A 26600-nucleotide genomic window follows, 5' to 3' on the forward strand; every position below is an offset into this window, starting at 1 on the left:
TGGATTATCCTGTTGTGTCAGAGATATCAATCAGAAAACTGGTCAATATAGGGCCAGAATCATCAAATAACATTACATCAAACTGTGTGAGAAAGCACACCACTCCCCCCGGAGCTGGATCAGGACCAGGTTGCTGGCTGGGAGTCCTCCCCACCTGAGTGCCGATAAGGGTTTTGTTTTGTACATTTAGGCTCTGAGTGCAGCGCCCGGCCTCACTTGGGCTCCACCAAAAGACACCAGTGGGGGTAATGGTTGGCCTGAGGCAAGCGTCAGGCCTGGGTCTTCAGAGCCGGACCCCAAGTGAGAGTGTGGGGTCCCCTGTAAGAAAAACATTGGGATTTCAAACCACATTGGACTGGCTAGTGGCTCCTATTCCCTCCTGTCCTGACACCTCGTGGTCTCTCTCTCTCTTGACAGGTCTTTCCCCAGCAACTACTGGGACAAGTTTGTCAAGCGGAAGGTGAGATGCATGGACGGGGCGGTGGCAGGGCCTTCCAGGCTGGGTCCCTTGCTGCCACCAGGCCATCCCAGCCCTACCAAGGACGTGCTCTGTGTGTGACCTTGGACCAGCAGCACCTCAGTTTTCCCATTTTGTTGTGTGTTGTTGTGTGTGTTTTTTTTTTTAACGTATTTCTTTATTGATTTCAGAGAGTAAGGGAGAAGGAGAGAGAGAGAGAAACATCAATGATGAGAGAGAATCATTGACTGGCTGCCTCCTGCATGCCCCCCACTGGGGCTCAAGCCTGCAACCCAGGCACGTGCCCTTGGCCGGAACCGAACCTGGGACCCTTCAGTCTGCAGGCTGATGCTCTATCCACTGAGCCAAGCCGGCTAGGGCAGTTTTCCCATTTTGAAATGAGCATGATAAGCACCCCTCCCTCTCACAAATGAGATGATGCAGGTAATGAGCATAGCACAGGGCCTGGCACAGAGTAAGTGCTTCATAAATATTACTTCCAAAGGAGGAACTACCCTTCCAAGCATACAGACTCAGGAGCCAGATTGCCTGCCTTTTCTACTCCTAGCTGTGTCCACCTTCCTGTGCCCCAGTTTCCCGCCTATTCAGAGTGAGGTAACAACAGGGCCGACTCCAGAGAGTAGTTGTTAAAGATAATAGGACCTACTAGGTGAACGGTATCTGGCTGTTACCATCATTTATTCACTTAACCAATGTTCACACTGCATACCCCAATGTTCACCTGCTGCATACCAAAAACTACGTTAGAGACCTGGGATTCAGGTCTAAACACAACAGTAATTCTGATGCTGGAGTTGGAAAGACATTTGATGGACACATTTGCAGCATCCAAGCTGTGATAAGTGATAGAGAAGAAAACAGGCAGAGCAGCGGTTGCCCTTTCGTGTAGGGTGGGTGGTCAGGAAAGGGCACGCTAGTTAATAAGGACCTGAGAGGATGAGCCAAGTGGAAATCCCGGGGAAGAATCCAGGCGGAAAGGACAGCAGTGCGCAGGCCCGAGGCCAGAGGGTGCCTGGTACATTTGAGGAGCTGTGAGGAGGTGGGTCTCTGCAGCAGAGTGAGTGAGGGAGGGAGTTGAGGAGATAAGTTTATCGGTCACAAGGGGCCTCATTATAGACAACGCCTTGCCTACCTACCTACCTAAAAATAAGAAATTATCCTAATAAGAAATTATCCTAATTACTTAGGTTAATGAATCAGCTGGACCTTTATAACTATTGGACCCTCCCCCTGAGGATACAAAGAAAGCTCTGGCCCTTCTCCCTAGAAAAATGTACCCCCAATTTACCACACAAAGCTCTGAGGGCCCCCAGAACTCCCTAGGCCAGCCAAGGCCCTCCCTCCCCCACTCAGCTGTGTCCGCATGGCCCCCCGTTCTCTGTGCAGGTCCTGGACAAGCACGGGGACATCTACGGGCGGGAGCGCATCGCCGAGCTGCTGGGCATGGATCTGGCCTCACTGGAGATCACAGTCCACCATGAGCGCAAGCCTGAACCACCGCCGGGGCTGCTTACCTGGTGCGCCTGGGACGGCACCCGCAGGCCTGGGGCGGGCAGGGGGTTGGCCAGGGCTGGACCCTCAGGCATCTGGCCATCCCTCTTCTCTCCACCCTGCCTAGGCTCATGTCCATTGACATCAAGTACCAGATCTGGAAGTTTGGGGTCATCTTCACAGACAATGTAAGGAGGGGTCAGGAGTGGGGGAGGGACCTGCAGGAAAATGGCTCCACCCCTTAGGTATCCCTGGCCGGGGACTGCCTCCTGAGCCCCTGCACACCTCTGATCCTAGGGTAACCTCTGACACTCCCAAGGCTCCTTGTCACCCAGAGTGCTGTTTAGTTTCCAGACTATATCCTTCTTCAGAGGGATCCCCCAACTTTCCCCAGGATCGCTCCTCACCCAGAGTGCTCCTGAACCTCCAAGGACCCCCCTTCCCCCCAGCTAAAGATGGCATCAGATCCCCAGAGCACTCCCAACCCTCTTAAATGTCCCCAGACCCCCCTGAGTGTCCTGTTTCCCAGAGTGCTCCCCACGAATCGCGGCATGCTCCCTGACCCCTGACCCTGTGTGCCCGCAGTCTTTCCTGTACCTGGGCTGGTACATGGTGATGTCCCTGCTGGGACACTACAACAACTTCTTCTTTGCTGCCCACCTCCTGGACATCGCCATGGGAGTCAAGACACTGCGCACCATCCTCTCCTCTGTCACCCACAATGGGAAACAGGTGTGGAGAGGACCTGAGGGAGGCGTGTGAGCCTGGCAGGGACCAGTTTAGCAGCCCGTGGAGGGGTGGAGGGATGAGGGACAAGGCTAGGCCACCAAGCCAGGGTGGGTGTGGGTAGTAGGCCCCGGGGGGTGGGGTGCATGGGCTGAACCTAAGTAAGGATGGGGAAGGCTGGGCACGGGGGAGCGGCACGCCGGAGCATGGAGCCGACCTGCCCCTGCCTGCCCCCAGTTGGTGATGACCGTCGGCCTCCTGGCAGTGGTGGTTTACCTGTACACGGTGGTGGCCTTCAACTTCTTCCGCAAGTTCTACAACAAGAGCGAGGATGAGGACGAGCCCGACATGAAGTGCGATGACATGATGACAGTAAGCCCCTCCCTCCAACGCTCTTGGGCCAGTGACTTAACCTGACCTTTAGTTTTCCGCTCTGTAAAGGAGTTTAATAATAAATAGTCCCTGCCTCGTCGATTTACTGTGAGGGTTCAGTGAGCTGATGCTTGTGAGGTACTTTGAATAGTACTGGGCACACAACCAGTACTCAGTAAATGTCAACCACTGGTGTACTATTATTTGAGTTTTTATAACTTTTCTTATTGGGAAAGGCACTCAGGCAAAGTGTCCCAAGCCAGGTGATCGTGGGCAAGCTACTCAAGCTCCCCATGCTCTGGGGTCCCCACCTGTCAAATGAATATATAGTAACAGTATCTACAGCTGAGGGTTGCTTTCAGGACTCAGTGGTGCTCTGTGACAATCTCAGATTTAAATAGCTGAGAATAGTGCCTGGCATGTGTTAAGGATTACATAAATGTTAGCTCCTGCCATCATCCTATCTAATAAAAGGGTAATATGCAAATTGAGCATCACTCCAACACACAAGATGGCTGCCCCCATGTGGACACAAGATGGCTGCCACAAGATGGCCAGCAGGGGAGGGCAGTTGGGAGAGACCAGGCCTGCAAGGGAGGAAAGTTGGGAGGGACCAGGCCTGCAAGGAAGGGCAATTGGGGGCAATAAGGCCTGCAGAGGAGGGCAGTTAGGGGTGACCAGGCCTACAGGGGAGGACAGTTGAGGGGGACCAGGCCTGCAGGGGAGGGTAGTTAGGGGCGACCAGGCCTTCAGGGGAGGGCAGTTGTGGGGGACCCAGGCCTGCAGGGGAGGGCAGTTGGAGGGGACCAGGCCTGCAGGGGAGGGCAGTTAGGGGCAACCAGGCCGGCAGGGGAGGGTAGTTAGGGGCGACCAGGCCTTCAGGGGAGGGCAGTTGTGGGGGACCCAGGCCTGCAGGGGAGGGAAGTTAGGGGCAACCAGGCCGGCAGGGGACCCAGGCCTGCAGGGGAGGGAAGTTAAGGGGAACCAGGCTGGCAAGGGAGGGCAGTTAGGGGTAACTGGGCCAGCAAGGGAAGGCAGTTGGGGGTGACCAGGCTGGCAGGGGAGTGGTTAGGGGGTGATCAGGCTGGCAGGCAGAAGCGGTTAGGAGCAATCAGGCAGGCAGGCAGGTGTACGGTTAGGAGCCAGCAGTCCTGGATTGTGAGAGAGATGTCCGACTGTCCGTTTAGGCCCGATCCCACCAGGTTGGAGACAGTGCAGGCTGGGCTGAGGGGCACTCCCCTCCCCCCCCCCACCCCCCGTGCACGAATTTTGTGCACTGGGCCTCTAGTTATCTATAATTAGAAGTTTCACCAAAGTACCAGCATACCACCCATTTCTGTTTTTCCTCCTATTATAATAATGGTGGTTATAATCTAAATTGAGTTTAATTTACCAGAGGCATGGGACACAGTTGAAAGAATTATCTCAGGCTTTTATCTGAAATGTCCTATAATCTGGCACCATGATCTCAGGACCCAGTCCAGCTCCTCAGCCTGACATTTGAGACCCCACCAGACCCCGTCTTGCCACTCATAGCCTTGTTCCCATCACAGTCACTGGCCTTAGCTTTTACCCAAGACAACTAGGTTCTCTCACTTCCTGGGGACACAGAAATAACAAGTGTGAAGTCTTTCCCAAGGTCCAGGCAGATTATGTTCCCGGATCTGCACAGAATCTTCGTATGGCTCTCTAATGCCCGGTGGATGAAACCAAATTCACTCGTTATGGCTTACCAACCCAGGGAAAAGCTAGTGTTGCCTGAGTCTAACCACAGTCTTTCTTGCCTTTTGCTCTCTGGCTGCCTGGTCCTTCTTTCACTTCCCCTAAGACCGTGTGTTTTCTCCCCACCCAAGCTTTTTGCTTCTGATATTCTCTCTGCCTCCCACCCTGGCCCTAGGTGCACATACACCTCTTCATTTAACACCTATTTTTTCCACTTAAATGCTGCCTCCTACAGGAAGCCCTCCATGACCATTGATTGAGCCTAATCTCTCTCCCTACTCTTGCTCACAGGATCTCTATTTTTTAGCCTCACTGAACATTCATTCTTTCAGTTCCTCACAGAAGCAAAAATATATTCTTTCTTCCCCAATGGTGACGTAGCACATGTGGTTTCCTCTGCCTGGTACACTGTCTCCCACCTAACCCTGCTTCATGTCCCAGCTCACATATGCCCCCTCTTCCAGGAAGCTGCCTGCTCACCCATGCTTTCAAGCTTCAAAGCTTCCTGTGCTTCCCCATCTCCTCCGATCACACTGTGTCTCCCTCATCCCAGCCCTGACTCCTCTTCCTGTGCCTCCCCGTCATAGCCCAGATCGCTTCTTGACTGTCACTATCTGGTGGCATGTTTGTGAGCCCTGTGAGGGCAGGGTCCAGGGTTGTCTCAGTCATTGCCATGACTCCTGCCCCTCTGGCCCAGGGCCGTGTAGGTACTCGGTGAATGCTGAATGATCAGATGTGTGACCAATATGCTTCTCACCCTCTCCCTGCAGTGTTACTTGTTTCACATGTACGTGGGTGTCCGAGCTGGTGGGGGCATTGGGGATGAGATTGAGGACCCGGCAGGTGATGAATATGAGCTGTACCGAGTGGTCTTCGACATCACCTTCTTCTTCTTCGTCATCGTCATCCTGCTGGCCATCATCCAGGGTGAGTGCTGGTAGGGGTTGTGGGAGTGGGGCTCAGTGCCTAGAGGGAGACTAGCTCCTTTGCGTGCCAGCCCAGAACCCAGTCTGCGTGGGTCCATGTCCTGGCTCTGCCTCTCCTCTTACTAGAAGATTAGGACAAGTCACCTCTCTGGACATCAGTTTCTCCATTTGTGAAATGGAGATATTAATAAGATGCTCATATTGTTGTTGTGAGAATTAAGTCAATTCATAGGTGTTAAGTGTCTGGCTCAGAAGTGCTCAATAAACACTAGATCAGTGATGGCGAACCTATGACACGCGTGTCAGCACTGACACGCGTAGCCATTTTTGATGACACGCGGCCGCATGCCGAGGATGAAACATTTGCTGCTCCTGAGGATGAAACATCTGTGACTAGAGTCTTGGAGTTAGTTTTTTCCTCAACGTGACACACTACCTGAGTTATGCTCAGTTTTTTGGCGAAGTTTGACACACCACGCTCAAAAGGTTGCCCATCACTGCACTAGATGTTAGTATTTTCAGGAAGCAGGGTGAGATTAGGGAGATGGGAGATGGGTGATTCAGAGGTGGGTAGCCAGAAGTGGTGGGCACTAACCTGGGCCCTGCCTTCCAGGTCTGATCATTGATGCTTTTGGCGAGCTCCGAGACCAGCAAGAACAAGTGAAGGAAGATATGGAGGTAGGTGTTGTCTGGGGGCGACCCAAAGGGATTATAGGACCCTGGAGAGTCCAATGGGCCTCGACGCTGATGTCTCTCACCACCCACAGACCAAGTGCTTCATCTGTGGCATTGGCAGTGATTACTTTGATACCACACCCCACGGGTTTGAGACTCACACGCTAGAGGAGCACAACCTGGCCAATTACATGTGAGTGGTGGGCCCACTGGCCATTGAGAAGGATGGGGTGTGGTCACTGACTGTCAGGGGTGGGATACAGTTAGGGAAGTGGGTGTGGGGTCCCTGTGAGTGGAGTCCCAGCCAGCTAATCAGGAGAAGGCAAGGATGCGCCTGACCTGTCTACTGCTGCACTCCCGTCCCCAGGTTTTTCCTGATGTACCTGATAAACAAGGACGAGACAGAACACACGGGCCAGGTAAGGGGTGTTAGTGGGAGGACAGTGGGCAGGACATGGAGAGGGTTAATGCAAGGTCAATCAGCAGGTGTCAGTAAAAAGCTCATGTCAATATCAAGTGTTTGAAGATGTGACCAACCTCCTCTTCCCCACCCCCCAACCCTAGGAGTCCTACGTGTGGAAGATGTACCAGGAGAGATGCTGGGACTTCTTCCCTGCTGGCGATTGTTTCCGCAAGCAGTACGAGGACCAGCTTAACTGAGTCACCCCCGCTGGCCCTTCACCCCCGCCTCAAGTGCCTTACTCTCACAGCAAGCCCCTTAGCCCCCAGGCCCTCCCCACAAGGCCCCTGGGGGGGAGGTGACCATGTACTGGAGAAATAAAGTCTCTGCCACCCCCTGACATCCTTGTGTTGGATTGTTGACATTGGGGAGGGGCATCCAGAAATTCTGTCCCCCCACCAACCCCAGAAAAACAAGATGACAGTAGAGGCTGAAGACATGTTTATTGTGGTAAAGGACATGTCAGGACCACTAATGAGTGTCTGTTGGGAAGGAGGGTGCAGGGGATGGTTCCTAACACCCCCAGGGACTCATTCCTGAATGTAGAGGTTGCTGGGAGCATTCGGATCATCTGCTGGGCGTGTCTCCACCACCACAGGCCTGGGGAAGAGAGGAGTCAGTTCAGGCGTTTGTTTTTTGTGTGTGTGTGTTTGTTATTTTTTTAATCCTCACCCAAGGATATTTTTCCATTGATTTTATTTTATTTTTTTTAGAGAGAGTGGAAGAGAGAGGGAAAGACAGAGAGAAATATCGATTTGAGAGAAACACATCGATTGGCTACCTCCTGCATGTGCCCAACCAGGGCCTGGGCTGGGGAGCAGCCTACAACCAAGGCACATGGCCAGAATTGAACCTGGGACCCTTTGGTCTGCAAGCCGATGCTCTATCCATTGAGCCAAACTGGCTAGGCCCAGGCATTTGTTCATTCATTCATTCATTCATTCATTCACAAATTAATAGAGGCTGTGCCTGTATATAATGCTGGGCTGTAGCAGTGAACAAGCAGACATGGTCCCTGAACTTGGGGACCTAAATTTCGAGCAAGAGACCAACATGAATCAGTAAATTACATGAGTGCAAAGCATGGCACACAGCAGGGACACCTAGCCCCAGGGGTCAGCCAAGGTGCCTCCAAAGAATGGACAGGAGATCCTGACCAAGGCTCAGGAGGGAACTTGGTGAAAAGACAGGGAAGAGTGTTCTGGAGAGAGAATAGCCCGTGCAAAGGCCTGGAGGTGGAGAGGGCCTGGGGGTTGGCTGCAGAAGTCACGGTCTTGTGGGCTGTGGCCAGAATTGGGTATTTATCTTGAAGCCACAGGGGGGTTTTATTTTTTATTTATTTTTATTTTTAAAATATATTTTTTTTTACTGATTTCAGAGAGGAAGGAAGAGGGAGAGAGAGATAAAACATCAATGATGAGAGAATCACTGATCGGCTGCCTCCTGCACACGCCCACCACTGGGGATCGAGCCCGCAACCTGGGCATGTGCCCTTGACCGGAATCAAACCTGGGACCTTTCAGTCCACAGGCCGATGCTCCAGCCACTGAACCAAACCGGCTAGGGTGCCACAGGAGGGTTTTAGACAGGGGGAGTGACAAATTCCTATTTGGAATTTAAAAGACCCCTCTGGCATGTCAAAATGGTCACAGAAGATCCTTGAAGAGGCTCTCCCTGGCTAAATCTGGGAGTATTTGTGCCTTAAAACAAATGATAGTAATAGATTATATATAATCCATAGAATACAATGGAAATCCATGAGACGATGCTGAAATACATACATACATACACATAAATGGTGGAGAAGAGACAGCTTTTCCCTACAGTAGAATGCCAACTACTAAGTGTAGAAGGAATCTCCTGGCCAGTGTGGCTCAGTTGGTTGTCCCATGCGCCTAAAGGTTGCCAGTTGGATTGCTGGTCAAGGCATGTGCCTGGGTTCCAGGCTCAATTACCAGGAGTGGGCTTGTAGGAGACAAACCAATCCATGTATTGCTGTCACATCGATGTTTCTCTCTCTCTCCCTCTCTCTCAAAAAAAAAAATCAATTTTAAAAAATCTTAAAAAAATAAATGTAGACGGAATGATAGAAATAGAAAAATCACCATTTAGTAACCATCCTAATAATAGATTCAGACAAAAATTATCTATAGCCCTGGCCGGGTAGCTCAGTTGGTTAGAGTGTCGTCCTGGTATGCCAAGGTTGAAGGTCCAATCTCTGGTCAGGGCACATACCAGAAGCAATCAATGGCCCAGCTGTGGTGGCTCAGTGGTTGAGCGTCGACCTATGAACCAAAAGGTCATGGTTCAATTCCCGGTCAGGGCTCATGCCTGAGTTGCAGGCTCAATCACCAGTGGGAGACATGCAGGAGGCAGCCAATCGATGATTCTCTCTCATCATGGATGTTTCTATCTCTCCCTCTCCCTTCATCTCTGAAATCAATTAAAAAATATATTTTTAAAAGAGGCAACCAATGAATGCACAACAAATCGATGTCTCTTTCTCTCTTCCTCTAAAATCAATAAACAAAACTTTAAACAAAATCATCAATAACTGCTCAAACTAATCGATGAAAGTCTAGTAAGAAAGAGTATAGTTACACAGTCTCAACACATCACCCAAAAAGATACAGTAGTCTCTCCTCCCCCCATCCACAGTTTTGCTTTCCAAGGTCTCAGTTACCCGAGGTCAAAAGCAGTCCAAAAATATTAAATGGAAAATTCCCGAAATAAACAATTCATGTTTTAAATTGCATGTCGTTCTAACTAGCATGATTGAATCTGGTGCTGCACCACTCTGTCCTACCCAGAGGGGGTCATCTCTCTCGGTCTAGCCTACCCACGTTGTATATGCTAGCCTCCCTTTAGCCACTTAGCCATCTCAGTTATCAGATCGACTGTTATGGTATCTCAGTGCTTATGTTCAAAGAACCCTTACAGTAGCCTAATGCTACATCACAATGCTTATGTCATTCTTCCCATCACATAGGCATTGTATCATCTCACATCATCACGAGAAAAAGGCTGAGTACAGCACAAGATATGTTGAGAGAGACCACATTCAGATAATTTTTATTATTCTATATTATTATAATTGTTCTAGTTTATTAATTGTTGTTATCTCTTACTGTGCCTAATTTATAAATTAAACTCTGTCATAGGTATGTGTGTATAGGAAAAAACATAATACATATAGGGCTCAATACTATCTGCAGTTTCAGGACTGAGGGTCTTGGAACATATCCCCACAGGTAAGGGGGGGAGGTCTGTACTTATTAATAGAAAGGAAAAAAAAGTAACTTGATAGTGGGAAAATGTGGCTGACTGCACACCTTAACCAGATGATCAATGATAACGTCATCAGTAATAAGACAAACTGACATGTGCCTCCTGACATGATGCCGTGAGACAGACACACCATCACTTCAGTGAATTTCCTGGCCCAAATGCTTAACCTGGACATCTCAAACCCAACTGAGGGACATTCTGTAAAACAATTTTCCTGCACTCTCTCCAAGTGTCGAAAAACAAAGAAAGTCTGAAGAACTGTTCCAGGCTAAAGACTAAAGAAATATGACTCCTGCCCTGTCCAGTGTTTCTCAGTGGTTAGAGCGTCAGCCTGAGTACCGAAGGCTCACAGGTTTGATTCTGGGTCAAGGGCACATATCTGGGTTGCAGGTTCAATTCCAGACCCCCTGGGGCATGTGCCCGAGGCAACCAATCTATTTGTCTCTCTCACATCATGTTTTGTTTCTCTCTCTCCCTCCCTCTGTCCCTTCCACTCTCATAGATTTTCTTAAAAATCTATGGGGAAAATATCCTCAGGTGAGAATTAACAACAGGAAAAAGGAGGAGGAGGAGGAGGAGGAGGAGGAGGAGGAGGAGGAGGAGGAGGAGGAGGAGGAGGGGAGGAGGAGGAGGAGGAGGAGAAAAAAGACTCCTAAATGCAAACCTCATCATCCTGGATTGTATTCTGGAACCCCCCACCCAATAGTATTACTTTTTTGTTATTACTAATATCACTGGTACAACTAGTGAGACTTTAATGGGTGTGTGGATTAGAAGGTAGTGATGTCTCCATATTTTCTTGATTTTGAAGGCTGCGTGTGGTTTGTAAGAGCAGGTCCTTGCTTGATTTAGTAAACACACACTGAAGAATTTATGAGTAAATAGGAACCATGTCTGCAATTTACACCCCCATAGTCAGGAAAAAATCGATGGACTATCGGGGGCAGAGCTGGAAACAGGACCAGGGGCGAGAATGTCTAGGCCAAAGATTCAGGTGGCTAGGAACACCTCAGGATGCCCTCTCCACCTCAGAAGCTCCCCTCCCAGGTCCCCGTGCCCAAGTCCATACCTGGGGGAACCAAGCAGACGGAAGGTGAGGGTGGGGTCTCTCAGCTCCTGAATTAGCTGGAGGAGGAGATGTGTGTCAGTATCTAGAATACCCCTCCCTCTCCCTTAAAGAGAACAGGAGGGAGTGCTCTGAACTCCCAGCCCTCAGATCCACAAATAATCATTCTTGCTAATACCACTTACCAGCTGTGTGACCTCAAGCAAGTTACTTAACTTCTCTGTGCCTCAGATTACTAACCTGTGAAATCACAGTACCTACCTGATAGGTGATCATGAAGATTAAATAAAATACAAACATGTATGGGCAGGTTCTGACACACAGTGGCCTATGAGCTAAGCACCATTTTTGCCCCATCTTCCAGATGAGGAAAGTAAGGCACAGGAAGGTTAAGTCTATTTGCCTAAGGTGACTCAACTCGATTCCAAACCCAGGCAGTCTGGTCCATACTCCTAACCACCCATACATCTCCATAGTGACCCCTATTTTATAGTTGGGACGATGAGGCTAAGAGAGAAGCAAAGTCCTTTGCACAAGGTCACACATGGCCTGGGATGAGCTCTGGACACAAGAGACCCTGGGGAAGAGCAGGGGACCCGTCTGAACTGAGGACGCTTCTCCTCAGGACTTCACAGCTGACTCAGATCTCCCGGCCCATCTCCTGAGTGAGGTGAGTGAGAGAGGAGGTAAGGCTGCAGGGCTTGGGCTGGAGACGCTTACCTGGTCAGAGCCTAGAGCCCACACCTGCACGCCATGCTTCCAGAAGGCCTGGAGCCGCCCTCCGACCATCGCTGGGAGGAAAGCAGGGCCTGTTACCCTTGGGTATCACGTGAGCCTCCACTCTGGACCCCGGGCCTCCCAACCTCCACGTACCCACAGCCTCCACAGCTTCCGTCATGGGGATCTCCGGAGTTCTAAGCCCCCTGACTGGGGCTCCCTCTGGCGTCACCAGCTTCAGAGACCCTAGAAGGGAGTAAAAAGAGAGCTTTAAGAGCGGGGCGTAGCCCTAGCCGGCTTGGCTCAGTGGATAGAGGCGGACTGAAGGAACCCAGGTTCGATTCCAGCCAAGGGCACATGCTTGGGTTGCGGGCTTGATCCCCAGTGGGGGGTGTGCAGGAGGCAGCCCATCAATGATTCTCTCTCATCATTGATGTTTCTATCTCTCTCTCCTCTCCCTTCCTCTCTGAAATCAATAAAGAAATATATTTTTTTAAAAAAGAGCGGGGCGTAGAAGGTAGGTTAACAAGGAACTGGACAATAAGTTCAGTGGGAGAAGCAAAGCAAGACGGGGGCCTGAGAGAAGGGGCGTCCTTACCGTCCATCAACACCATAACTTTGTCTTCCTCCACCTGGGTCACCTGCACTGGCCCCTTGTGCTCTGTTTGAGAGGAGGAGGTTCACGGACAGATTCCGTGGCACTCGCCTTTCTCCTTAGCACCCGCTCCATCCCCACACTAGTAGGCTAAACCCCGCTCCTCAGAGCGGCCCCGCCAGGTCCTCTGTCTCACCCAGGGCGCCTACCGCCTTTCTCCCCGCCCCGCTCACGCCCTGTTCAATCCCCTTCCCAGCCCCGCCTCGGGCTCAGGAAGCCCCGCCCGGCCCAGGCCACCCCGCCGCAGCCCCGCCCACAGCCCCGCCCACAGCCCCGCCCACAGCCCGGCCCGCTCACTGGTGCTCATCTCGCCCCGCCCACCGCCCCGCCCACAGCCCGGCCCGCTCACTGGTGCTCATCTCGCCCCGCCCACATCCCTGCTCCGCAGCCCCAGCCCCGCCCTCAGCCCCGCCCCGCAGCCCGGCCCGCTCACGGGTGCTCATCTCGCCCAGCCAGCAGGAGAGCGCGCCGAAGCGCACGGTGTGGAAGAGCACGGACTTCGGCGGCCTCGGGCTCACGCCGATGCACACGGCGGGCAGCTCGGAGCCCGGCCCCGTCAGCAGCGCGAACACGGGCAAGGGCGTGGGCAGCGGGAACAGCACCTGCTGCGGGGCGCGGGAGGAACGGGCTCAGAGGAGGCTGTGGCGGGGCGGAGAGGGTGGGGCCTCGAAGGACAGGGGGCTCAGTCTTGGGAGGTGCCAAATCTAGAAATGTCAGGGGGTGAAGTCTCAGGGGTTTCGGCGGTGCCTCCTTAGAAATGGACAGATGTACTCTCAGAGACGTCGTGGCTGCCGCTTGGGGGCGTGGTGCTCTGGTGACAGAAAGACAGGGTCCCCCACCCTACCCCACCCCCAGGAGCGTGGCCACAAAGGCAGCCAGGTCTCGAGGTTCAAAGGACCTGCATGGGGTCCCCTTAGAGTGCAGAGGCGGGGAAGGGCCTTGGGCCTGAAGAATGAGGCCAGGGGTGAGGGGCGGGATTTAAGGATTAGGAAGCCCTCCGGAGGAGGAGGCTCCCACCCTGACCTATGGCAGGTGGGCAGAACCTTGGGGGAAACTGGGACGAGGCCTCGAGTGGAAGTGGGGTTTCATGGAAGTCTCCACAGAAGCCAGCGTCTGCGGCTCCCTACCCGGATCAGCAGGAACTTGTTCATGGGCTGGTACCACTGAAGCAGGACCACAGAGGTCTCCAAGGCCCCACACAGGAAGGGGCCCCCGGAGCTGGAGCCCTCCGCTGCGGGGGAGGGTAAGGACATGTTAGAGTCAATCTTCTCTCCCCTTTCCCGCTCCCCAAAAGGCCACATTTTCCCCCCAGGCTCTGGACACCCTGCCTTAACTCTGCAAACCCCTAGGGTGGATGCGGCCCAGGCCTCACCCCTGGCCCAGTCCAGCCCCCTCCCTGCCCGCCAGGGGGTCTTCTCTCACCCACACAGCAGGCTTGGCAGCCTTTGGTGTCCTGGATCTTGGTGGAGACCATGTTCCTCCTGCAGAAGAAGGTATGTGGGAGTGGGAGGTAGGCGGGGAGGGGGGTTATAGGGGTCTGGGGTGCCATTGGGGGCTGGTACCTTGCGAGTAGCCGGTGGGGACTAATGTGAGAGATGGGGCTTCCTGCTCTGGTCTCTTTCCTCTCCAGCAGGCCCAGGATGCTATGAGAATACAGGTGGGGGGTCTTTCCTGCAGTGGTTGTACACACAGGAAGCAGGCCGTTATAGGGCACTGGACATCCCCGCCTTCCCAGGTAGCTTCCCTCGCCCCATCACTTCGTCTGAAATTCACCAACCTTGAAGCCTTAAGCACTTTTCACCTAACATGTTTTAGTATTTTTTAATATATATATTTTTATTGATTTCAGAGAGGAAGGGAGAGGAGAGAGAGAGAGAGAGAGACATCAATGACGAGAGAGAATCATTAATCGGCTGCCTCCTGCACACCCCACAGGGGATTGAGCCAGCAACCAGAGCATGTACCCTGACCGGGAACTGAACCATGACCTTCTGGTTCACAGGTCAACGCTCAACCACGGAGCTATGCTGGCTGGGCTCACTTAACACGTTTTAAACACCCACTGTCAGCCAGGCCCTGTGCCAGGCACTGGTAACAGTGGCAAGGAAAAGAAATATGTTCCTTGCCCTTTGGTGCTTGTAGCCACGTAAGAACTATGGACACTTAACTGGCCCGATGAAGTTATACACATTACAAAGATTAAGAAGAAACCTATCTTGCCCTAACCCGTTTGGCTCAGTGGATAGAGCGTCGGCCTGTGGACTCAAGGGTCCCAGGTTCGATTCTGGTCAAGGGCGTGTACCTTGGTTGTGGGCACATCCCCAGTAGGGGGTGTGCAGGAAGCAGCTGATTAATGTTTCTCTCTCACCGATGTTTCTACCTCTCTATCCCTCTCCCTTCCTCTCTGTAAAAAATCAATAAAATATATTCTTTTTTAAAAAAAGAAGAAGAAGCCTATCTAGAAACGTTTAAGTTTGTCATCGCAGATATTAATTAGCTCATGAATCCTATTTGGTTTGGAGATTCCCCACAAATTAGAAAAAACCGTAATCTATAACTTGCTCACTCTTATTTTAATAGTGTGGGCTAAGTTCTGATTGTCATCTGAACAGCAAAGAAAAGTGAAGACGAACTTACTGTAGAAATTCCCTCAAAGCTGACTTGGGAGGTGGGGACTGTGAGATGGGGAAACAGACTCAGGAGCAGGCGTCTCCGGCCCCAAGTGAGAGTGACGGGGATTGAACCTCACCTCAGAGAATACAGGTGGGGGGGGTCTAGGCTTTTATCAGCTGTGCCCATCTACCTCCCAACCCACTGAGCCTCAACCCCTTAACTTCCGATCCCACCCTTCCCAGCACGCCCCACCCCTGACAGCCAGACCTGAGAGAGACATGAGGACGTTGTTGATGGAGTACACCCAGGTAGTCCGGCTAGGAAAGAGCTGCAGAGGACGGGGGAGACGGCTCCTGTCAGACCTCAGCCACCCCCAGCTCCAGCCCCGCCCGCGGCCCACCCTGGGAGCCGTCCTTCACCATCTCCAGCGTGGCCTCCTGCTCATTCCGGTTCAAGATGAAAATGCCTTCCTCTGCCCCCAGGATCAGGTGCTGGTCTTGGGGGAAAAGACACAAGGACACTGGGACCTGCCTTATCCTGGGGGGGCCTCCCAAACCCCCGCCTGTCTGACCCCAAACACTGGCGCTCTGTCTCCCAGCCCTGACCCTCAGCTCTCTCATTCTCACCCCCACAATAATACTCCCAGCCCGTCCCCACATCTGAACTGAAACCCTGATCCAATCCCTCTGACTGGTCTCATTCACACCTTCCTCTGACTTCCCACGTTCTGATGGTTCTTCCGTCTCTGAACCACAAATCCTGACCCTCTGTCCCCTCAGTCCTGGCCAAACATTGGACATGCCTCGCCAAATAGCCCTCTAAATTCTGTTCCTCTTTTTCCCTCCCTAGTTCTGGTCCCTGAAGGCTAATCCTGTCTCCGCATTGATCCTCAAACTCAGGCCCTCTTAAATATAATATAGCTTTTTCTGTTCAGTGCGACACTCCCCAAACTCTATGCTTTTTCTTTAACCTCTCACTGACCTTGTCTCTACCTCTTTGATCCCCAAACTCTGTCCCTTTCTGTTATATTCTAATCCCTAAAACTCCTAATCCCAAAATGCTGATCTTAGTCTCTCTACCATTAATCTCCAACTGAGGTTAATGGAGTTAATGGGGTCCAACTGTCCCCCATCTTGTATCCCAAAGTTTCACCTTTCTGCTGTATCTAATACTCGTGGCCCCCAATCCCTAATATTGCTAGTTTTCACTCTCAAACTCATCTTCAAGCCAACCATCTCTAATCCCCAAATGCCGCTGTAGCTCCGGGCTCTGTCCCTGCCTCAGCTCGGCCACTCCGCACCCTATTAAGCCCCTCCCTAGTCCCTGGCTTTGTACCTTCCATTAAGGTCCCTCCCCATCCCGCCATGCTCTCTGTTACCCTCCTGAATGCCCACCCTTGGTGGAGGGGTGTGTCCAGGCGGCTGTGCTGTGGATCCGGAGTGGGCAGCCATTGAACAACTTCACAAGAAGGGCACATCCCTGGGCAGGTCATGGGGAGCAGAGCAGGAGATTCAGAAAAAAAAAAAAAAAAAAAAAAAGGAGTGGACAGGAAGTGCAGTGGTTAAGGCTCTGGAGCAAGAGTGCCAGTGTTCAGATTCTGCCTCCTCAAAGGTTTATGACCTTGGCAGGCTACATAACACTCTCTACCTCAGTTTACCCTCTGTGAAATGGGAGATAATATCTACCTCTAACTGTAAAGGTTTACACCATGTAAAGACATGAGATTAGTACCTGGCGCGGAGGAACTGCTCCACAAATGTCACTTACCATTAGTCTTCCCGCCCCCACCCCACCCAGCATCCCCAGTCCCATCTAGAGGTGTGAGTCCTCAGCATAGCTGGCCTCACCTTTCTCTTCATCTTTTCCTTCTTGGGGGGCAACCGTGGGGGCTGGTCAGACTGCTGAGGGGTTGGGTTCCAGAGTGAGGGCTCTGAGACAGGATTGGGGATAATCAGTCCCCAAAGCTCCCTCACCCCTACCCACCCCCCACCCTAGCCTGCCCTGTTACCTGAATGGGCAGTTAGATGGGGATTCCTGGTGGCTGGGGGAGGTCCAACGTGGGGGGTGCGTGGGGGAGGCCCACTGGCACACCGGACCAGCACCCCCGGGCTCAGCTGCCCATCCTCCCCAGGCACCCCAAGACCCTCGTCCGATGGAGAACGGAACTTGGGCTTTGGAGACAGAGAAGTGGGGCAGGTAATACATTAGATGATCTCAGAAAGAGAGGGCACCCTGCCATACCAACCCTGCCTAGGCTACAACGGAAATGTGGTCATAGCTCTGACCCTCCCCACAATGTCCTACCACCACTCCAACTTTCCCCTCCATCCCCTCCCCGTCAATACACTCCAGCAACTAAAGGATTAATGCTGGGTAACCAGCTACTGACCAGTGTCCATCAGGCTACATATTTTGAATCACACCTGTGGATTCATGGATGCCACTCCCATATCCCAATATGCTCATTGTCCCATCTCCCAGATTTCAAAGGACCTGGTGTCCCAGAATACAGCCCTAGAATGCCCAGTATCCCAGCATCTAAGGACCCTAAGCTCTTGGCCCCCAAATCCCCAGCTCTTGACTAGGACCTCACCTTGGGGGGCAGTGGAGGAGGTGTATCCTCTGAAGGGGTGGGGCTGAAACACAAAGACAGGGTAAGCAGGTGGGGGTGTGGAAAACAAGGACAGAGTGGTTTGGGGCTGGATGTCTGAGGTCAGGAGGGTCTGGGGTGACTTGGTCTGTGATGGAGCTGAGGACTAAAGGACTAGTTAATAATCATCATGACAGCCCAGCCTGTGTGGCTCAGTGGTTGAGTGTTGACCTATGAACCAGGAGGCCATGGTTTGATTCCGGTCAGGGCACATGCCCAGGTTGTGAGTTCAATCCCCAGTAGGGGATGTGCAGGAGGCAGCCGATCAATGATTCTCTCTCATCATTGATGTTTCTATCTCTCTCTCTCTACCTTCCTCTCTGAAATCAACAAAAATATATATTTTAAAATAGTAATAATCATGATGACAATAACAACAGCAACTCTTGGAGATCAAGTGCTGAGAAGGCATCAAGTCTAACTCTTCATAGCCGCCTAGTGACACAGATCCTCTGAGCTCCTGGGGGTTAGGTGCCCACATGGTGCCGGGGGCCACATGTGAGCCCATTACAGACATGATGGGAGCCCTGAGGCTGACACTGGGCCTGGGGGCTGGGGGCTGACAGCTGGAGTTGAGGTTGGGGTCTAGGGCCCAGGGTCTAGTCTAACATGGGGAAAATTCCCAGGGACCAAGATTCAGTCAGGTTTTGTGAGATGAGGAAAGATGAAGGCCTGTGGTTGAGGGTTGGGACTGCAGTTGAAATCTGGGGGTTGGAGCAACGTCTGGGAGGAGCTGGGGACTGGGAGGTGGCAGAGGGTCCAGGGCTGAGCTGGATAGATGGGGAAAGAGCCCTGGCTGGAGCAGAAGGACGTTCTGGAAGGAACTGGGGTTGAGGGCAGGTGGGGGCTGAAGTTGGGAGTCAGATCAAAAGTCCTATAAAAAGTTGGAAGGAAGGTGGGTTTGGGGGTCAAGGGTCTGAGGTGAAGGGCTGAGTTTGGGTGGGGATAAGGAGAGATAGAAACATCAATGAAGGAGAGTGGGGGCCGGGCTAGGGGTCAGGTTGGGGTCATAGGTTGGGAGTGAAGGAAGGTGCGGGCTCCATTGAGGGTCCAGCCAGGGGTCAGGGATGAGTGGTGGAAGGAAAGTAGGGACTGAGGTTGGGGTCAAAGTGGAAGCAAGGCAGGGGCTGCAGGAAGGCAGGGGCTGGGTGAAGGCCTGAGGAGCTGAGGGCCCCGCCTCTCTTACATGTCCACGTCATCGTAGTCATCATCAGACTCCGACTGGTGCCTCCTGAGGAGTGACAGGCGTGAGCCTCAGGCAGTTCCCACTTATATCTTAGCCCCCTCCCCTCCCAGCTGTAGGGTCCCTGACCTAGGACTGCTGCTCCTGAAGTCTTCAGGGGGCTGTAAGCGAGCCTGTGGGATAGTAAAGGGTCAGCAGTGGCCTAGGTGAAGGGGAGGGTGTTCGGGGCCAGACGGGTGGGGGAAGGGGCATCTCACAGTGACGGCTGCAGGTCTGGACTCCATTGCTCTGAGCTTCCTGAATTCCATGTGCCGTCCTGGAGGTTGGGGGTGGGAAGGTGAGGTAACACACAGTGAGCTGGGGAGATGGATTCAGAAATAGACTAAAATTGGGAGTTTGGATTGGAGCTGTTCCTTAAAGGGAAGTATCTTGGTTTACAGGGGTCTCATTTGGGGGCCAAGGTTTGGGATTAGGGAGGTGGGGGCTAACGTAGTGGTAGAGTGTTCAGTTTCAGTTTCCATTGGGTATCAGGGGTCTGCCATATTTCTGAGGTCTCTTTGGGGGTCAGGGTGGTAATGGGAAGTGTGAAGGGGTCTGTTTGCAGGTCAGAGCAGTGGGGCCTCTAGAGTCACCTTGTAGGTCAGGTAGTAATGAGGTTCTCTGGGGTCTCTGAGGGTCTGTTTGGAAGTGATGAGTGATGTAGGAGGGAAGGGGGTCTCTTGGATCTATTATAGGGCCAAGTGTTCCCAAGTTTGAGGCCTCTCTACTCACGACAGCAGTCTGCATCTGGAATCCCCAGGGAGCTGGATCGGTGGGTGGATCTGATCCGCCGAGGGATGGTAGGGGGTGGCTGGGCAGAGTGGCAGCTGTATCAGGCCACTCACTCCCAGCAGCCCACCACCCTGTGGGCCCAGTCTGGAGCCCTTGACCCTCCCATAACCTCTGTGCCCCCAGCCCTGTGCCAAGCCCACCGTCCTCCCTCCCATTTATCCTTGCAAGAGCAGCAGCAGGAAGTCACTCCGGGCAGGGGGCCTGGCCTGAGCAAAGGCTGGGAGGCTCCAGGGCTTCTGTCTGCCAGGACCCCTCACCTCAGGCTCCTCATCTTCAGTCTCACCAACAGGAGTCCCCTTTCCAGGGTTCCTCAGTTTGTCAAGAAGATCCAGGATCAGGCCTCTATTTAGTCCTGGCTGGGATACCAGTTGATGCTGGGGGAGGGGAGGAGGGAGTCAGCAGGCAGACAGCTGGTGAGAAGGGAGAGGTTGGAACAGGGGCTGGAGAGCCTGCCTAGGGGAACAGAGGGAGAAAGCAGGAAACTCTGGGGAACAGGCAGAAGACCAGAGAATGCTGAGGAGTCTGAAGATACTAAAATAATTCAAGGATCCTGGTGGGGGGCTCGGAGGATTCCATTCCAGTGTACACCCAGGAACGGGTCTTGAGGCTCTTGGGAATTTGTGAGTTTTAACAACTCAAGATATCTTGGGAAAGGGTTTGGGTACAAGTTGGAGGGTCTTAGGGGGCATCCTGGGGAATTCTGAAGGACTAGGGACTCTGAGAGGGCCATGGGGTTCTGTGGAACTAAACCATCCATGTTCTGGAGAGCCATGTGGCCCTGGGGAATTCTGGGGTGAGAGTCCGGGGAGGGTTTGGGGGAGGGATGGTTTACACTGAGCATCTTGGTGGCACTGGGTCGTTTCTTGGGGCTCTTGGTGAGGGAGACTTTAACAAAGTTGTGGAAGGCAGCAGACCTGGGAGGAAAGAAGCCAAGTTCCGGGGTGAGGGACCAGAGACATTCCCATCAGACCATCAACCCTGGCTCTGCCCTCCCTCTCATCACTTCCTCCTACCATTTGCCTTTTTCCTTTAGCCGGGGAGGCTGATAGCCACTCTTGGTCATGAGGAAGAGCACTCTACAAGAATAAGGAGAGTACATGGAGTTCAGACTCCCAGTGGGGGCCAGAGGGACCCTCAATAGCACTGAAGTCAGCAGAGAGCAAGTGAGGGACAGAACGAGAATGAGGCTTAGGTTTTACGATGCACTGCGATGCCACTTCCAGGGGACACCACATTTCACATGATAGAGCTATGTGAGTCGCAGAGGGAGGCTCAAGATGGGGATCCCTGAGCTGGGGGTTCCTGGTGTGGAGGACTGGAAAAAAAGGCTTTCTGAGTTGAGAGAATCCTTGGGGGGGGGGGTCTCAGACTGGGTTTGCAGGAAATGGGGGCTCTCCTATAGGACAATCTTGATGTGGGGAAGCAGGCTGGTGGGGGTGCTTAGAGTCAGGGTTGGGTGGAGTCTCCAGGCCCTGCGGGGAGCAGCCACACCTGCTTACCTGAGAGGGTGCACATCGAAGAGCGGTGGCTGTAGCTCGGCTAGTTCTATGGCTGTGATGCCCAGAGACCAGATGTCACACAGCTCATTGTATCCCCCCTTCAGGGCAACGGCAGCCACCTCGGGAGCCATCCTGGGGGCAGAGACCCTCAGCGAGCCAGGGGTGACATAAGGAGGGGGAAGGGAGACTCCTTGGTGCGGGGAGTGGGGGGGGGGGGAGAAGAGACACAAAAAGAGAGAGGAGAATGGAAAATAGAGAGGACCAGGTGCAGAGAGAATCAAAGATGGAGAGAAAGAGACAGATGGGAAAACACTGAGAGAGACAGAGTGAGAGAGATAGGAACATAGAAACAGGGCCACACTAAGACAGAAAAAAGACAGATGGGGAGAGATCAGGATAAAAGTCAACACAAACACTAACTAAGGGGAAAACTCAAGATACAGAGCTGAAGGGAAGATAGAATATTCAACAGAGCAAGGCAGAGGCTGGGAGAAGGAGCCAGAAGAAGAGATGGGCGGAGGGGGGGGGAGGGGCGCGGGGGGAGCTGCTGCCCCTCACTCTACCCCTAGCTGCCTGCCAGGCACCCCTCACCAGTAAGGTGTCCCAATGAAAGAGAGGCGTCGAGCCAGCGTTGCCCCGATCTGAGCTGAGATACCAAAGTCAGCTGGAGGCAGAGGGAGAGACAGTGACCTAGGGTCCTCTCGGGCCCTAGCCAGTCCACCTCCTCAAATCTCCAGCCACACTCACCCAGTCTGACCTCCCCAGAGTCATTGATGAGGATGTTGGCTCCCTGGGGACAGAGGAGAGATTAGAGGCTATCAGAGACCCCCACCCCTAGCCTCCACCTTGGACCCCCCCTACCCCTGCCCCACAGCTCAATACCACCCTAAGCCCTCCAAACACCACTCCCGCCTCCTGCCCCTCCCCCCAGGCCACCTTCCTGCCCCTAAACCACCTTAATGTCCCGGTGTATCTTCTTCTGTGAGTGCAGATAGGCCAGTCCCTGGGAAGGGGGTACACAAGGAGGCTGTGAGAGCCTGGGGGCTGGATCAGGGCCCTGCTCCCCCCCCCCCCCCAGGCCTCTCCTCACCTGGAGAACTTCTCGGCAGATGTAGCTGATCTGGAGCTCTGACAGGGAGCCTGTCACTGCAAAGGTCACCCCAGCACAGTGTTGGCTGGGAATTAGGAAACCTGGCCCAAGAGGCCCTGGTCCCCGCCGAACTGGGTGCCATGTGAGAAGTGGGATACGGTACAGGATGGGACAAGTGGTGGGGGGGGGGAGGGGAACCAAGGGGTGGTCAGCAACAGAGAGGCAGCAGGGAGCCAGGAGGCAGATGGAGACGGAAATTCATTCAACAGACACTGACCGTGTGTTTACTGTGTGGGAGGCACTGGGGACACAGCTGTGGACACAGAAGACAGAGCCCTACCCTCACAGAGAGAACATTCCAGTGGGGAAGACCAACAGTAAACCGGATAGATAGGTAAAAGATGCAGTACACAAGATGCTAATAAATAGTAAGAAAAAGCAAGAATGAACAGGAAACGTGTGGGAAGGCTACGACATTTTACTCAGGCCGGTCAGCGAAGGCCGCGCCGTGAAGGTGACAGGATGAAGTTGTGAGCAGTCCTGCTTGGAGCGGGGACAAAGGCCAGTGCAGAGCTGGGAGGCGGGAGGTGCCTGGTGCGTCTGGAAAGCAGCAACGTGTGTGTGGAGCCGCGGGGAGACATGATGAGGCCGTGCAGCATGGGGCTCAGGGGTGTCAGACTCATGGCCATGATGAGGAGCTTGGGATTTTTCAGAGGGAAATGGAGGCCCTGGGAGGGCTCTGAGCAGGGAGTGATGGGACTTTGCAAAATGAGGAAAGGCAGAGAGATAGACAGACAGACAGAGAAGCAGGAATAGATCCAAAGTGAGACAGAGAAAGAAAGATGGTCAGAGACCAAAAAGTGGGAAGAGAGACACAGGGTGGAGAGGGAACAACAGAGAAAGGCAGACAGAGACCAGGTCTGACAGTCTTTTTTTTTTTTTTTTTTAATATATTTTATTGCTTTTTTACAGAGAGGAAGGGAGAGGGATTGAGAGAGAAACATCGACCAGCTGCCTCCTGCACACTCCCCCACTGGGGATGTGCCCACAACCAAGGTACATGCCCTTGACCGGAAACGAACCTGGGACCCTTGAGTCCACAGGCTGACGCTCTATCCACTGAGCCAAACCAGTTAGGGCGGCGGGTCTGACGTCTTGCTGTCTGAGTCATTTCCTCTCTGTGGGCCTCAGTTTCCCCCCGCCCGCTAAGGACTTCTTAATGAAGTCCTTCCTTTTCTAACACTTTGAGGTGTTGGGATGGAGGGAGACAGGGACATGGTCAAAGATAGAAGTGGGCATCAGAAATCGAGAGGTGATCACAGGCTACTCCACCCTACCCTCAAATTCTCCAAGAGAAAAATAAATAAATACATACATACATAAATCAATATAAAAATACAAAAATTCTCCAAGACAGTGAAAGCAGGATGAGAGAATCACTCATTCAATGAAAACGTGGGCACCTACTATGAGCCAGAAATGCAGACATACTCAAACACGAATAGACTGTGCTGAGAAAACGCAGACACAGAGGAAGCTGAGGAGGGGGCCCTGGACAGAATGTAAATCAGATGCAGAAAGATTGGGGCTGTCAGGTCCTGGAGGGGAGGGCCCAGGGCCCAGAGGAGGGGCTCACTATGTAAAATATGGACCAGAATAAACAGTTCCAGGACACACAAACACAGACAGACGGAAGAGGTGGGTTGGAGGGGCGGGGGCTGCCTGGGTCCCTTGCCCTTCTCTCACCTTGGTAGATGTCCTGAAGAGAACCGGCCCCACAGAATTCCATGCAGATCCAGAACTTTTGCAGCCTACAACAGTTCAACAGCAGTCATAATAATAATAGCAGTGATAAATTATTATTTATTGGACAGCCCCTGGCTCATTGTCTTGCTCTGACATTTTTGTGTGTGTGTTTTTTTTTAAATCCTCACCAGAGGGTATATTCACGGACTTTTAGAGAGCGGGAAAGTGAGATATATATAGGGGGTGTCTCTCTATATATAGGGAGAAAGAGAAAGAGGGAAACATTGATCAGTTGCCCCCACCCCCACCGCATGTGCCCTGACCCCTGGCCAAAGACTGAATCGCAACCCAGGCAAGTGTCCTGACCAAAAGCCACACCAGCCAGGGCTCTGATCCTTTAATGTAACAGCAGTCATCTCTAAGTTTCCTTGCCCACAGAGTGAAATCATCCCACTTCCATTTTATAGATGGGGAAGTTGAGGCTCAAAGAGGAAATATATATTCATGATCAACTAGACTCAAACCCACATCTTTGGCTCCTAATCCAGGGCACCCTCTGCTGTCCCACGCTAACGTAGGAGACAGGGTAACGATCTCAGAGGTTGAGGAAGTTAGAGGGGACACAGAGGCCCAGGGTGCCAGGTCTGAGGGACAGAGTCATTATTGGGGCATCTGGGGTATTAATGTGGGGGTCAGGTAATTCAGAGGTTCACATTAAAAGAACAGAGAGGGAAACTTGGGGAACCAAAGCACAGGATGAAAGGTCAGTTGTAGGGAATTTAGTTTCGGATTTGGTTACTATGAAGAGGTCGATTTTGGGACCCCTGGTCCGAAATGGGAGTTCTGAATTGAAGTTTAGATTAGGGGGTGTTCTGGTAAGAAATGTAGAACTTTGGGCTGGGGATTAAGTTAGGGGTAACTCAGTTAAAATAAGGGTCCAGGATAAAAGGTTAGGGGGTACCCTGGTCAGAAGTGGGGGTCCTGGGATAGGGGGCAAGTCTTAGGCTCATCACCAGAGATAACTCCCGTGGTAGGCCACAATGTTGGCGTGCCGGCAAGTTTTCAAGATGAGGATTTCCTTCTGAAGTGTGGAAACATCATCATCTGCAAAGAGGGCCAAGAGAGAGAATTCCACTGCAGGGAAGGCGTATGGGGGCGAGCCCAGTGTCCTAGGAAGCCGGTGGGGTGTGGGGAAGGATCTCCTGGGACCTCTCCTCACCAGGCTCCATCTTCACCATCTTCAATGCCACCAGGTCCCCCGTCACCTTGTCTCGAGCCTTGTAAAAGGGAAGTTGACAGTCAGGCCGTCTCCATTCCCCTGAATTCCTCTTCAGCATGCCTGAGCCAGCATCAAAGTCTGGGACCCTCTCTCATCCCCTCCCCTCCTTGGACTTCACCACAAAGGCCACTGGTTGGAGGGTGATGGAGAAGGAGGGGGCTCCTCACCTTGAAGACTTCTCCATAGGTGCCACCACCCAGCCGCTGAAGCAGGTCGTAGTGGTCCCGAGGGTCCCTATTGAAGATGTCGGGGTCCACGAGGTCCATTCCTGGGAGCCGGAGCTGGGCCTCCGCCCAGGGGCCAGCAGGGCCTCAGGGCTGGAGTGCTGGCACCTCCCTCCCTCCCCACACACCCTGCACCCGCCTTGCCTCCACCGGCTGTGGCCTCCCCCTTCCCCACTCTCGTTTCCTGCCCCAGCGCAAGGCTGTGCAGCCAGCTCCACCCCCAGTCCCCTGGGCCCTGAGAGCCTGTTGGGACAGCTTGCCTTGGGACCCACGGGACCCCTCTCCACCTTCAGGGCCCTGGACAGAATGTAAATCAGATGCAAACTATCTTAAGTGTGTCCTGATGGGTACCTCAGCACCCCATCCCCCATTCTGGGTGGTGGCTAAAAACCACAGTTGAACCTCTGCTGAGTGCTTGAGGGTTTGGCCATAACCCAGAGATGGCAGGTCTGCACAGGGAGCCGGAGCTGGGCCTGATCATTCAGTGTACATTACTGCTCACCTTGGGCACAGACATGCACTTAGTGGAACCCCCGCTGTGTGGTGTGCAGGCCAACCCGACGTGCACATGCCTGGATACGCATGTGCACACATGTGGATGTACCTAGACCAACAGGGAGAGTAAAAGCTTAGTGTAGCCCAATGGGCTGGGTTGTTGTGCTATATACCTCCACATATATAACACACGCCTGTATATTCATGCCTGCAATGTTTAGAATCTGTATCCACATTAACTTATATGACGACACACATGGAGAGCTCGCTTTCACCCAACATACTGCAGGTGCAAATCTGCGGGATTCCGGAGTCCCTCACCCTTGCCCCTCCTGGGCAAGACCATCCCAACAGCTTTGCGGGCCCTACCCCCGGAATTCGGGTGGAGCATGGGGACCAGTTTCAGGCTTTGAA

At 52.9% G+C, this 26600-nt stretch overlaps 2 protein-coding genes across 3 annotated transcripts in view; one reads left to right on the plus strand and one right to left on the minus strand.

The window, feature by feature from the left end:
- RYR1 (ryanodine receptor 1) overlaps positions 1-7183 on the plus strand; it is a 122587-nt gene extending 115404 nt beyond the window's left edge. For both annotated transcript variants that reach the window (XM_054710466.1, XM_054710465.1), the window contains 10 exons: positions 418-460; positions 1865-1995; positions 2097-2157; positions 2555-2701; positions 2933-3067; positions 5560-5716; positions 6329-6393; positions 6483-6583; positions 6758-6809; positions 6955-7183. In XM_054710466.1, coding sequence (XP_054566441.1) covers positions 418-460; positions 1865-1995; positions 2097-2157; positions 2555-2701; positions 2933-3067; positions 5560-5716; positions 6329-6393; positions 6483-6583; positions 6758-6809; positions 6955-7050 — 988 coding nt within the window. In that variant the 3' untranslated portion in view covers positions 7051-7183. The remainder of the gene's footprint in view (positions 1-417; positions 461-1864; positions 1996-2096; positions 2158-2554; positions 2702-2932; positions 3068-5559; positions 5717-6328; positions 6394-6482; positions 6584-6757; positions 6810-6954) is intronic.
- A 93-nt stretch (positions 7184-7276) lies between these two features.
- On the minus strand, positions 7277-25798 carry MAP4K1 (mitogen-activated protein kinase kinase kinase kinase 1). The gene is made up of 31 exons (XM_054710687.1): positions 25635-25798; positions 25408-25465; positions 25202-25292; positions 24189-24253; positions 22443-22498; positions 22308-22355; positions 22100-22142; positions 21944-22016; positions 21353-21484; positions 20867-20929; positions 20686-20767; positions 20111-20227; positions 19794-19872; positions 19280-19338; positions 19152-19195; positions 19026-19070; positions 17783-17825; positions 17198-17360; positions 17037-17119; positions 16584-16668; positions 15609-15685; positions 15457-15517; positions 14139-14247; positions 13999-14057; positions 13704-13807; positions 13010-13181; positions 12520-12582; positions 12078-12167; positions 11925-11995; positions 11208-11263; positions 7277-7450 (listed from the first exon to the last, which is right to left on the minus strand). The coding sequence occupies exons 1-31, from the start codon at positions 25731-25733 to the stop codon at positions 7381-7383; spliced, it is 2460 nt and encodes an 819-aa protein (XP_054566662.1). The 5' UTR covers positions 25734-25798; the 3' UTR covers positions 7277-7380.
- Positions 25799-26600: the final 802 nt, after the last annotated feature.

This window comes from Eptesicus fuscus, chromosome 21 (assembly GCF_027574615.1).
Source record: "Eptesicus fuscus isolate TK198812 chromosome 21, DD_ASM_mEF_20220401, whole genome shotgun sequence".
NCBI lineage: Eukaryota > Metazoa > Chordata > Mammalia > Chiroptera > Vespertilionidae > Eptesicus > Eptesicus fuscus.

Bases quoted from the DNA above. Each gene is read 5' to 3' on its own strand.
- MAP4K1 (XM_054710687.1), bottom strand. From the start codon at position 25,733: ATGGACCTCGTGGACCCCGACATCTTCAATAGGGACCCTCGGGACCAC. The intron at 22,499-24,188 runs GTGAGAGAAGGG...TGACCTTTGCAG, and splicing joins TCTTCAGGACATCTACCAAG to TGACAGGCTCCCTGTCAGAG. The intron at 15,518-15,608 runs GTGAAGGACGGC...CGTCCTCTGCAG, and splicing joins AGGAGGCCACGCTGGAGATG to CTCTTTCCTAGCCGGACTAC.